Below are 13,297 nucleotides of genomic sequence, written 5' to 3'. Positions count from 1 at the left end.
ATAGACTAGATAGCTAGACAGATAGCTAGATAGATAGATGATAGACATGATAGCTAGATAGATAGATAGATAGATGATAGACGTGATAGCTAGATAGATAGATAGATAGATGATAGACTAGATAGATAGACAGATAGCTAGATAGATGATAGACATGATAGCTAGATAGACAGATAGATAGATGATAGATTAGATAGATAGACAGATAGACAGATAGACAGATAGATAGATAGATAGATAGATAGATAGATAGATAGATAGATAGATAGATAGATATGAGAGAGATGATAGCTAGACAGAAAATAGCTAGATAGATCATAGACATAGACATGATAAATATAGATTAGGTAGGTAGGTAGGTAGGTAGGTAGGTAGATAGATAGATAGATAGATAGATAGACAGGAGAGAGAAGATAGAAGATAGATAGACTGACAGACAGACAGACAGACAGAAAGATAGAGAGAGAGAGAGAGAGAGAGAGAGAGAGAGACAGAAAGACAAGCAAGCAGATAGCCGGGGCGGAGAGATGTTTGTCTCTGGAGATGTCAAGAAAGGTAAATAACAGGGGCTGACTGAAGACCCACATTATCTACTCTTCCCACGATACTTCTACTCGGCTTGGGGTGGCATCCCCTGGCAGCATCCCCTCATCCAAAGTCCACTTGGCTTCTTGGCTGGAGGGCTGAGCCAAACCTGCCCCTTTGGATCCCTCCTAGCCAGGGGGGAAAAAAAAACCAACAAACACCACGCATCGATCCCACCAGGCGAGTTAAGCGGGTCGTGAGAACGCAGCTTCCCTCCCCGCCTTCCACTTGGCCCTGCCCACCGGGGTGGGTGGGCGGGCGGGGACCCCCCCCCTCATCCAGGCGACAGCCGCGCCGCCCAATCGGGGCACGGTCAAACCCTCCAGCCACTCCGAGAGCCGGCCGGACCTTTGAAAAGCCAATCGGCTCGCCGGCTGGCCCCGGCGGCCCCGCCCCCTGAATTCGCCGAGCCGCAGCGTACCTGGCCAGCCGCGCGGCGGAGTTCAGTCGGGCGCCTGGCAGCCGCGAGGACGGACGGGGGGCTCCGCGGCGGGGCGAAGCGAAGGGAGCGCCGGCGAGGAGGAGCGGGCTCAGGGAGGCGGAGGAGCCGGTCGCGCCGCTTTTGCAGACTTTCTCCCAGCCGGGAGCGAAGAGCAGGCAGGCAAACTCCGGACTCCCATCTCTCCCGCTGGCCGCTACCTCGCCCGGCGTCCGGTCCGGACCCGGGAGACGCTCTTGCTATGCTCAGAGGGGATCCCGCCGCCGCCATGCGCCGGGCGCTGCGGTGGCTGCTGCTGCTGGCGGGGCTGCTGGGCTCGCCGCCCTGCGGAGGTAAGGACCGCAACGGGCGGGGGGCGCCTCCGGGAGCCTCCGCTGCGGCGAAAGGGAGGAAAGAAGCAAGGATGGAACCGCCAGACCCATCGTTCGGTTGCAGCAGAGGATGATGGGCTTGACGGGGGTGTCCCTTGTTCGGAGGAAATCAAGAGTAGGGGGCTCCGGGGAGGGTCGTTTCGTTTCCCTCTCTTCCAGACCGGCAGGTGAGGAAAGAATCCGGGTTGGGGAAATCGGTTGGCTGGGTTCACACGAACGCTTTAATAACCCCGATGGGATTGAAGGCGGGTTGAATCTCTTCCGTGGGTTTGACACGCCGTGCGGACTAGCCCGGGTTGTTTTTACGGGCTCTGGGTCTGGTGGGAACCCAGAGAAAAGTGGGGTGGGGTGGAATTAAGGCAAGGGAGTTAAGGGTATTGTGTGAATGCAGAATCCCTGGGACTTTGGGGGGGAGCCCCTTGAAAATCCAGAGGTTTGCAAAGTGCTTCCAAGCAGGGTTGGAAGGCACCCTTGGGGTTGGCAATGCCTTGGTTGATCAGAGCCGAAGCAAAATACGATATTAAAAATGTAAGTTTTAGACAAAGTATTGGAAGTCATGGTAAGCAAATGCTTGTCTAGTGAGTTTCTGATTGAGTATTGATTTTGCCAAAAGTGACACACCTGTGAACAAGGATTAAATTCCCACTCAGGTAGAAGCTTTCCTGGGCTTTTTTGCTGCGCTCTTGTTTTCTCGAAAAATAATCCAGTGACTAGCTTCTTTCTAGAACAGGGGTGCTCAACGGGGGCTGGAAAAACGATATTCCAGGGGAATGCAAAAACCTTGAGTTTAGAAGTTTCAAAATTATAGTGTATATGTGTAATTATATGCATATAATTATTATTTTTAAAGGTACGAGAATATATTATTCTAGGGGCGTGGGGTATAGAAAAGGTTGGGGACTGCTGTTCTAGAACATCTCAATTCCTACCTGGACACTTTAACCTGGCTAAGTATTCAGATCGTTCATATAGTGATAGGATAGGATAGAATAGAATAGAATAGAATAGAATAGAATAGAATAGAATAGAATAGAATAGAATAGAATAGAATTGAATAGGATTCTTTATTGGCCAAGTGTGATTGGACACACAAGGAATTTGTCTTTGGTACATAAAGTGTACATAAAGAAAAAAATAAAATACATTCCTCAAGAATCGTAAGATATATCACTTAGTGATAGTCATAGGTTACTAATAAGCAATCAAATCATACCAGGGAATAATAAAACAATATAAATTATAAAGATACAAGTAACACGGTTATAGTCATAAGTTGGAAGAGATAGGTAATAGGAAGGATGAGAAGAAGAACAGTAATACAGTCTCACTAAATAGTTTGACAGTGTGATGGGAATCAGTTGTTTAGCAGAGTGATCACATTTGGGAAAAAAACCTGCCCTATCTCTATCCATCTACTCAAAATGCATATTTTTCCCCCTTCTCTCTCCAATGTTCCTGATTCTGTTGGATCGAGAGTATCCAATGTTGGCAACTTTCAGGCTTCTGGACTTCAATTCCCACCATTCATGCTGGCTAGGGAATTCTGGGACTTGAAGTCCATAAATCTTTAAAAGTTGCATACAGCTGACCTAGTGCATACAGCTGACCTAGTGGATTGGAAAAAAGCACCACCTCGACAGTTAACATATGTTAAAAGAGCAGTTTGTTTCATGTCAAATTTTGATTGTGTCGTCATCGGTGGCCTGTTAGAGTTTAGCATTTGTGGCAATATTGTGGGAGGCTGGCATCTCTTGAAGCCCATCCAGCAGATTGCTGGTTTGGATAGGATGTTAGGTGATGACGGCTGTTTTTATTATTTGTTGACCCAGGTTTTGCGTGTTGTGTGAAACCCGCTTATTCTTAGGTTGGAAGATCTGGGTTGAAAGGGAATGGAGGTAGGGTAACATCCCCCAAAATCTGCAAAACTGACTGAAATGGTTCAGCAAATAAGAAGGACCAACACATGGTTTAATTCTTGGCAGGATGTAATCCTCATCTGATTTAATGTCAACTGCTAATGGTGCTGAGTGATAAGTCTATGCCGTTTCCTTGGTGGTGCTCAAAAGTGACCTTAGATGGTGCCACGATGTAAAAAAAGATGTTGAGACTCTAGAAAGAGTGCAGAGAAGAGCAACAGAGATGATTAGGGGACTGGAGGCTAAAACATATGAAGAACGGTTGCAGGAACTGGGTATCTCTAGTCTGATGAAAAGGAGGACCAGGAGAGACATGATAGCAGCCTTCCAATATTTGAGGGGCTGCCCCAAAGAAGAGGGAGTCAAGCTATTCTCCAAAGCCCCTGAGGGCAGGACAAGAAGCAATGGAGGGAAACTAATCAAAGAGAGAAGCAACTTAGAACTAAGGAGAAATTTCCTGATATTGGGAACAATTAATCAGTGGAACAACTTGCCACCAGACGTTGTGAACGCTCCAACGCTGGAAGTTTTTAAAAAGATGTTGGACAGCCATTTCTCTGAAGTGGTGTAGTGTTTCCTGACTAGGCAGAGGGTTGGACTAGAAGAACTCCAAGGTCCCTTCCAACTTTGCTATTCCTGTTCTATTCTATTCTATTCTATTCTATTCTAGATTCCTGGCTTCCAAAATCACCCAAAGTCTGTTTTATGCTGAAGTCAGTGCCCCAAACATAATGTCCTTGCAATGTCCTTGTGTATTGTAATAATGCTAGTTTAGTGATACGCCTGTTGAAAGTTTGATGGAAATTGGTCAAATAGGGAGGGGCACAGAAAGGACTCCGCTAGCAGCTTTGAACCTGAAGACAACCAGAGTTGATATTGTGGAGAAAATAGCCAGGACAAATTGAATTATTGCTTGTCTAAATTTATAAGGTTGGATGTTATCATTTTGTTTGTTTATTTGTATCCCACCTTTATTTATTTATTTTTTACAAATAACTCAGTGTGGTGAATATATCTTACACACTTTCCTCTTCCTATTTTCCATACAACAACACCCCTGTGAGGTAGTTTGGGCTAAGAGTGACTAGCCCAAAGTCAGCCTGATGGCTTTCGTGCCTAAAGCGCGACTAGAATTCACCGTCTCCTGGTGATTAGCCCAAAGTCACCCAGCTGGCTTTCATGGCTAAACTGGGACTAGAACTCACCATCTCCTGCTTTCTAGCCTGGTGCCTTAACCACTAGACCAAACTCCTGTTCTGATTATGACTGCAGTCACTTTCTGTGCTTAGAATATGGGGTGCCTTCCCCCCAATAAATCTTCCAGTTGAAAAGCCAGCCCGTCTAGATTTTTACTACTATGACTCACAACATCCCTTGCCCTCGTGTGCCAACCCTAGATGAAAAGTCACACCATGCAAAAGTTGTTCCTTGTGCTGAGTGTGGTTGTGCATGCTATTTATTTGACTAGCAGTCCGTGTCATTTGACTTTGTGAATTGGATCACAACTAGGAATCCTGGCTGTGGTTGGAAGCCTTTGAGAGAGATTGAACAGAGAATAACAGAGTTGGAAGGGACCTTAGAGGTCTTCTAGTCCAACCCCCTGCCCAGGCAGGAAACTCTACTGTTTCAGACAAATGGTTGCCCAATCTCTTCTTTAAAACCTCCAGTGTTGGAGCACCCACAACTTCTGGTGGAAAGCAGTTCCATTGATTAATTGTCCTCACGGTGAGGAAGTTTCTCCTGAATTCCAGGTTGCTTCTCTCCTTGATTAGTTTCCATCCATTGCTTCCTGTCCTGCCTTTGGGTGCTTTGGAAAATAAGTTGACTCCCTCTTCTTTGGGGCAGTCCCTCAAGTAATCGAGCCCAGAATTGCAATCGAAAATCATTGCAATTGTAAGTTGAGGACTTACATGATCGGACACAATTTTTCAACATTTTTTTTTTGTGTGTGGTGAAATGGTCTGAACAGAATCCATTTTGACCCATGGAATATTTTGGGGCACAAAATGGTGGCCTTGGAAGATGAGGTAAACCTTGTGATCTTCCGTGTGTGGCGGGGTTTGCTGGATGGCGGCATTCAGATGGTCTGCTTTAACCATGTTTGGAAGAATCTGTGGACTTTGGCTGGGCGTGGCAAGTCTGAAACCAGGCTACTATATTTGGTCAATTTAGGTTTCCGTAAACTGACAAAACCCTGAAACCAATTTTCCACCTGTTCCATTCAGAAGCGAACATAAATCCAGTTTAACTTTCATGGAGCTCAAACAGAATGATCATCCTTCAGCAATTTGGAGGGTCATTTTAGAAGATTTTGGGTTCACTAAATCTGTACCTTTATTCATCATATCCATATGCCACTTGTCTCGTGGTATGAGGTGATATTAAATGTGCGCCCAAAATTGTATTTATTATATTAAATGATCGGGGTTAGGAATATGGGCAGCTCCAGAAATTTTTAGGCTCCGGTGCCCATTACCTAGCCAAATAGCCAGTAGTGGGGGGGTTGATGGGAGTTGTAGTCCACCAACATCTACCCAATCCAGCCATAGACGAGAATCTATTTATTTCTTAGAAAATACAGCAGGCGCTTTTTGTGAATGGCTTCTCCTTTCTCCCTCCTGGCTTTCCGTAAATTTGAAGGCCGTTCAAGGTTCATAGAGTAGATGATTATTAAGCCCGCATGCCTATTTTATTATTTATTTTTTACTCATTGTTTAGTTGGCTTCCTATACCGCTTCAAATTAGCCCAAAAGAAAGGGGACATAAAAATGAGGGCAATGTATTAAATAAAGGGAACTTTCAGAGAACTGCACCTTGCTGATCCTATCCTCTTTCCCTGAAAATACAACCTACCTTGAAAGTAAGTCCTAGCTTGATTTTTACACATGTGTCCAATATAAGCCCTGCCCCCAAAATAAGCCCTAGTTAAGATCCCACTCATTCCAGAGTGGACGGGTAAAAATTAAGCTAGGGTAGGGTTGGGAAGTGGAGCTGCCCTACTGCTTACCTTTGGACAGGTGTAGCCAGGCCTTGCACACCCCGACACCTGCCCTGTTGGCCCATTTCTTCTGCAGCTGACAAGGCTGGCAAGGCTTTCCTGAAGGCCTCTAGAGCTGATAACAAAGCTTTGGATTGATCCAGAGCTCCATTATCGGCTGCAGAGGCCTTCAGGAAAGCCTTGCCGGCCACAGAAAAAGACATTCCTGAAGGCCTCTGACAGTGGAAAGGAGGCCGAGGGAAACACGGTAATCATAAGAAAGATTCTTCTGGTTGTAAATTTCTTCCTTTAAAAACAAAGCAGCACCTATTCACCCCTCCATCCACTAACCCATTTCAACCCAGCATAGCTTTTCCCAATCAGCCAAAGTTGGCTAGCTGCTGCCCCTCCTTAAAGCAGATTTTTGTCTCAAGAAGAAGAGGCTTTAAGAAGCGGTGAAAACAAAAAAATCTGTGAAAAGCAAGAAAGCTTGGAAGATTTGCCTTCGCTCTGTTGCTGTTTATGGCTTCTGGGGGGGAGGCCAAGCAGCAAGGAAGAGTTCGGAATCACAACTCGATCCTTGACTTATGACCATAATGGAGCCCAGCAATTATGTCACTAAGTGAGACGGCGGTTGAGTGGGTTTTGCCCTGTTTTATGACCTTCCTTGCCACAGTCGTTAAGTCAGTTAGGGCAATTAAGTTAGCAACCTTGGTTGTTAAGTGAATCTGGCTTCTCCATTGATTTTGCATGTCAGAACGTCGCAAAAGGAGATCGCCTGACCCCGAGACACTGCGACCATCATAAATACAGGTAGTCCTCAACTTACAACACAAGTGAGCCCAGAATTTATGCTGATAAGTGAAAAACTTCTTAAGTGAGTTATGCCCCATTTTATGACTTTTCCTGCCGCATTCTGTTAAGTGAATTGCTGTGGTTGTTAAATTAGTAACCTGGTTGTTAAGTGAAACTGGCTTCTCCATTGACTTCTGACAAGCCAAGTCAACAGGTAAAGTCAGATTTACCTAACCATGTTAATAACCAAAGAACTGTAAGGATTCACTTTATGACTGCGGCAAGAAAGACTGTGTCATGCCCCTGTTGGAGTCTGAATCCGAGGAGGAAGCTGAACAGCTGACAGGAAGTGGGAGTGTGGCTCCGTTGGCTGTGAAGGAAACTGGGGAAGGGCAAAGTCTGGCTGGGCAGAGCAGGGAAGAGGTAGAACAGAGAGGGAATTCGGAGGAAAATCCAGGCCCACCCCTCTTCATCCTAGGACATGCAGGGAGGAACTGAAAAGAGAGCAAAGTGGGTTGCATGGCTTATGGGGGAGGAAAGGGCCCTGATTCCCTTCATTAGCTACAGCTGGGAATGAGAGTTTAAAACAGTTGCAAGCTGAGTGTGGCATCTGCTGGGAGCAAACATGACTTTATCCTGTGTTGTGGTTGCTTATCTGTGTTCCTGGAATCTTCCCAACTGTGTGGAGTTATTGCTGTGCCTTGGAATTCTTGCTCCTGGCCTGACGGACTAATTACCTTATTTTGCCTTGATTGGATTTATAATTACAGTTTTTGTTGACCACATTTTGGACTTGATTCTGTGCAGCCAAAGGCTGTTCCTGGGAGCGTTTTTCTCCAGCCAGGACATTGGGGGAAAAGTTGGAGATAAAAAAGGAACTCCTACTGATTATCTGACTGTGTTACAGGCTGTAAAATGGGGCAAAATTCACTTCACAGCTATCTCACCTAGCAACAGAAAATTTGGGCTCAATTGTGGTCGTAAATCGAGCATCACCTGTATTTCAGACATACTTTGACCACATGCTGGTGTTCAATCAGCCTTCCATCCTTCCGAGATTGATAAAGTGAGAACCTTGATTTTTAGGGGGCAGATGCTGTCTGTGTGAAGCACTATGAAGCGGTATATAAGTCTATTGCTTTTTGCTATTCTCCGGAAACTTTCCAGTGGCAGCGGGTTGATCTAGATGACCTTTGAGTTGCTTGTCTTTGAAATTCTGGGAGTGGCACCTGAAACCTTAGCCACTCACCTGAACAGGTGCTCCCAACACTCAAAGATAATTTGGGGGGGGGATGCGAGTGGTAACAATAGCGCTTTTCACCTCCCTCTGAACAATCTGGGTTGCTATATGAGAATGTGAGGAAGGATAGCTTGAGATCTTACACAAGTGGATTTTTTTTAATTTTCTGATTTCCAGCCCCCTCTCTGAGCTGCAGTTGTGACCTTGACAAGTCATTTCATTCCTGCTGCTGCTGCAGGGGCTGTGTGTTTGTATACAGTAGTGTGCTGTGCAGGCATTTGGACTACAGTATCCAGACACCACATCCAGCCTTAGCCAGGAAATGGGGATTATGGAAGCTGCAGTTCAATATATCTGCAGGCAGGGTGGATTTGATTGAAATCAAGTTAAAAGCCAATGCAGTCCTAAATTGCATTAACAGAGGGATACAATCCAGATCAAGGGAGGCACTAATACTGTAAAGCCTTAGTAAGGCCACACCTAGAGTACTGCATCCAGTTTTGGTCACCACACTATAAAAAAAAGAGGTTGAGACTCTAGAAAAAGTACAGAGAAGAGCAACCAGGATGATTAGGGGACTGAAACATACGATGAACGGTTGCAGGAACTGGGCATGGCTGGTCTAGGGAAGAGAAGGACCAGGGGAGACAGGAGAGCAGTCTTCCAATATTTGAGGGGCTGCCACAGGGAGGAGGAAGGGGTCAAGCTATTTTCCAAGGCATCTGAAGATGAGACAAGGAATAAAGGATGGAAACTGAACAAGGAGAGACTCAACCTGGAAATAAGGAGAAACTTTCTGACAGTGAGAACAATCAACCCATGGAACCGAAGTTGCCTTCAGAAGTTGCTGGAGCGTCATCACTGGAGGCTTTCAAGAAGAGACTGGACTGCCATTTGTCAGAAATGGTGTAGGAACAAGGGCCTTCAAACTTGCCAAGTTCAAGACTTGTGGACTTCAACTCCCAGAATTCCTGAGCCAACAACATGACTGGAGGAGGAATTCTGGGGAGTTGAAGTTCACAAGTCTTAAAGCTGTCAAGTTTGAAGAACCCCTAGTGTAGGGTATCCTGCTTGGGTGGCGGGTTGGGCTAGATGACCTACGAGGCCCCTTCCAACTCTGATGATCTGTAAGTCGATTTAAATCACTAGTAAAAAGGTTTGATTTAAATCAACTTAAAGGGCTGTTGTCAACTCTGTCCTGCAGCGGCTCCTCCTCTAACCCACTGTTGACTCGCTGACCGTCCCATTCAATTTAATGGGACGGCTTTTGATGCGGCAGGGACACAAGGTGAGGGATGTGGCAGGCAGCAGGTGAGTGGATGCCTGTTAACAGGCACTGCCATGATGGGTCTGAAATGACAGGTGTCCTTTAATATTATATTGATAATCTGCTTTGAAGGTTTCGCTTTCATTTTTAACTGCTTGCCTTTCCTCCTTACCCTTAATCATGCCTGGTGGCGCAGATGCTTTCCTCTTCAAATGATCATACAGTTTGTGGTGTGTATAGATTTGCAAAACAATGGGAGGAAGGGATGTTCCTGAACTTTGTTTTATGATTTATTCTCTCATGGTGACTGCGAAATGCATCAATGTGTGAATGCATCCCTGCAGGGCGCATTATGTCAGCTTGCAGAGCTTGGAATGAACTTACCCAAAATGTACATCTTCTAGAATATTACAGCCTCCTCATGCTACATAACTAAGCTCCCTTATCAGGCTGAATAAACTAAATTATTAATGGATCTTAAATAGAAAACCATCTTTAGATAGATTTTTCACTCCAGAAGCATTTTATTAAAATAAATTTGATAACAATAAAAAAAAATCTGATTTAAATCAAAAAAATAAAAATAGTACTCATCGATTTTTATCCATCCTGTCTGCAGGGCCCATTGCAGGTGATTTACTAGAGAAATAATTAATGGCCAATCTTTAAAAAAAAATATCCATATTTTCTGTTAAATTCTAACAGGCTTGGTTTGCAAAGGGTGCTGGCCTTTTCTACATTTCCATATTACATCAAACCTAAATTAACCAAACAGGCTGAGTCATGCTCAGGCATCCAAACTCTCATTGGATTTCGTAGGCTTTGTGTGAATGAAACAGTGGTGGGATTCACAGTTTTTTTTACGACCGGTTCTGTGGGCATGGCTTGGTGGGCATGGCAGGGGAAGGATACTGCAAAATCCCCATTTCCTCCCCACTCCAGTGGAAAGATGCGGCAAAATGCTGTAACTTCGTTGCTTGCATCCTTATGATTTATATGGACTGTTTCCTAGTAGGATTTGATTGCTTATTGTATCCTATGACTATTATTAAGTGTTGTATCTTATGATTCTTGGATGGATGTATTTTATTTTTCTTTATGTACACTGAGAGCTTATGCACCAAGACAAATTCCTTGTGTGTCTAATCACACTTGGTCAATAAAAGAATTCTATTCTATTCTATTCTATTCTATTCTATTCTATTCTATTCTATTCTATTCTATTCTATTCTATTCTATTCCATTCCATTCCATTCCATTCCATTCCATTCCATTCTATTCTATTCTATTCTATTCTATTCTATTCTATTCTATTCTATTCATCCCCCTCCCCACTCCACTAACCTGCTTTCCAGCTCCATTCTCCTGTGCAGGGCAACCAAAGAAGACCCAGTTGATCAGCTGGCACTCGGAAGGGAAGGAATAGATGGGGTTGGCGGGGCCAGTCAGAGGTGGGATTGGCCGGTTCTCTGAACTACTCAAAATTTCCCCTACCGGTTCTCCAGAACCGGTCAGAACCTGCTGCATACACACCTCTGGAATGAAAGCTGTGGAAACGGGTTGTAAAAATGTTAGGTGTCATTTTCTCTTGGGTGGCTTAACTCATTGAGTAAACTGAGACCCTGTTTCAATAGTCTGGGGAAAATGTCAATAAATGAGAGTGTTCTGGTATCTAAAGGTAAATCCTCAACTTACAACAGTTCATTTAGTGACCGTTCAAAGTTGCAAAAATGTGACCTACAACAGTTTTTCATAGTTACGACCTTTTCAGCATTCCCATGATTACGCAATCGAAATTCAGATGCTTGGCAACTGGCATGTACTTATGATGGTTGCAGTGTCCCAAGGTCATGTGATTCCCTTTTGCAACTTTCAGGCAAGCAAAGTCGATGGGGAATTCCAGATTCATTGAACAACCGGCTTACTCATTTAACAGCTGCAGCTCGTTTAACAAATGAGGCCGTAAAAATTCATAAAAAAATATTTAAGACTGTGCAGAAATGGACAGATTGACATTAAAAAGAAAAGAAAAGAAGACGCAGAATATTTTCAAACATGGGATTTGTTTTACAATAGAGGTAGAAATCAGGAACTGCAAAAGGATTATTATGTAAGCAAATTGATCCAGATAATAAGCTGTTCACAAAGCAATTATGTATGTAAAGAGAAAATCCATGTATATAAAAACGAAATACCACTCATGCATCATCACAAAATCTCCAGAACTGTAAAGCCTACAAACTTGAAATTTAACACGTATTTTCCTCTTGGCTTCTAGGTGCTCACTAAGAAAGAATTTTTTGAAATGACGATCAGAGCATTAATATTTCCTATATTATTATCATTAACATGCTCTGATGCTAAGGAACTCTACTCCCCCTCTCCACCTGAAAAGAAATCTGTTCCAAATGTAAAACACAAGCAAAGGAGAGGAGTTTCAGTTTTAGTTTCATAGCACCAAGCAGCTTTAGTACAGAACAGTTGAGCTAAGTCCTGCCCAGGCTCCTTGCTGTCTCCTTGCAAATGCTGTTTCAATTTCCAAACAGCCCTCCACTCTCTCACACACTGATAGGACACTAGCCAGATGGATATCGATGGATGCTGGTAGACAGAGGAAGAATTCCCCCCACCTCTTATTTTCCTCCCCCAAAACTAAGCCCAACCACATAGTTTCGTAGCGAAGCGCAGGTATTGAGCTAGTGTATAAATAAATTGTTTAAAAGAAATTAGTAAAATGGGACGAAGGTCATTTAACAAATTTCTCACTTAGTAACATAAATTCTGGGCTCAATTGTTGTAATACATTGAGGACTACCTTTAATTCTTTAAGTTGCACTGTCACGTTCATAAACCTACCAGCCGGCTTCCAACAAGCAAAGCCAATGTGGGAAGCCCGGTTCGCTTAACGTCTGCATGATTCACTTAACAACTGGGACAAAAAGGTCGTAAAATAGGGCTCAACCAACTTAACAACTGTCTTGCTTAGCTGTGGAAATTTGGGGCTTCATAATTGTAAATCAACGATTATTTTTAATCCCAGTGTCTACAGAAAGAATCAAATCAGAGCTGATCGCGCTGGAGAAAATAGTCCGTGGTTGGATCATCATCTAATGTCTTTCTCGGCTGCTTCTCCGATCATTGTTTGCTGGGAAATTATAGGAGCTGAAATCCCATAATCTTAAAAGTTGCTGGGGTTGAGAATACTCATCTAACCTAATCTAACCTAGTGTCCTTTTCTGGAAGTGACTAACTTTTGCCTTTATTTTATAAGTTCATTCATTCTCCTATTCGTCTTCCTCCTTTCCCAAACGGTTCTGAAATATTCCAGTTTTCCTGGTGATATTCACTCCATCTAATCATAATCTAATCATCACTGTTCCTGACAGTTAGAACAATTAACCAACTTGCCTCCAGAAGTTGTGACTTCTCCAATGCTGCGTTGTGGTTCGCCGGCAGCCAGTGCAGACGGTAGCGGAATCGGACAGTGGGGAAGAATGGGGACCAGTCCAGGAGTCTGGAGAGGACTCGGGTGAGGGTCCTGCGTTCGATGCAGAGATGGGGCCAGCACCATCTGGGAGTGGGGTGCTGACTCAGGAGCCTGGCAGCAGCGAGGCAGAGGAACAAGGGGAGCCTGTTCCCAGTGCGCGTATGCACAGAGCTGCCAGAAGGCGAGAGCAGCTGAGACTGCTGGGGTGACTTGGGAGTAA

The 13,297-nt window shown here is 44.3% G+C and overlaps 1 protein-coding gene across 1 annotated transcript in view; it reads left to right on the top strand.

Moving 5' to 3' along the window:
- Positions 1-527: 527 nt before the first annotated feature.
- Positions 528-13,297, top strand: part of PODXL (podocalyxin like) — a 59,434-nt gene continuing 46,664 nt past the window's right edge. Inside the window, exons 1-2 of the mRNA XM_026721972.2 lie at positions 528-555; positions 868-1,356. Of these exons, the coding sequence (XP_026577757.2) occupies positions 528-555; positions 868-1,356 (517 nt within the window). The remainder of the gene's footprint in view (positions 556-867; positions 1,357-13,297) is intronic.

Source organism: Pseudonaja textilis, chromosome 5 (genome assembly GCF_049901715.1).
Source record: "Pseudonaja textilis isolate UNSWEBS1 chromosome 5, rPseTex1.2, whole genome shotgun sequence".
Classification (NCBI taxonomy): domain Eukaryota; kingdom Metazoa; phylum Chordata; class Lepidosauria; order Squamata; family Elapidae; genus Pseudonaja; species Pseudonaja textilis.
Note: the sequence above shows the minus strand (reverse complement) of the source record. Positions and strands in the feature narration are given on the sequence as shown.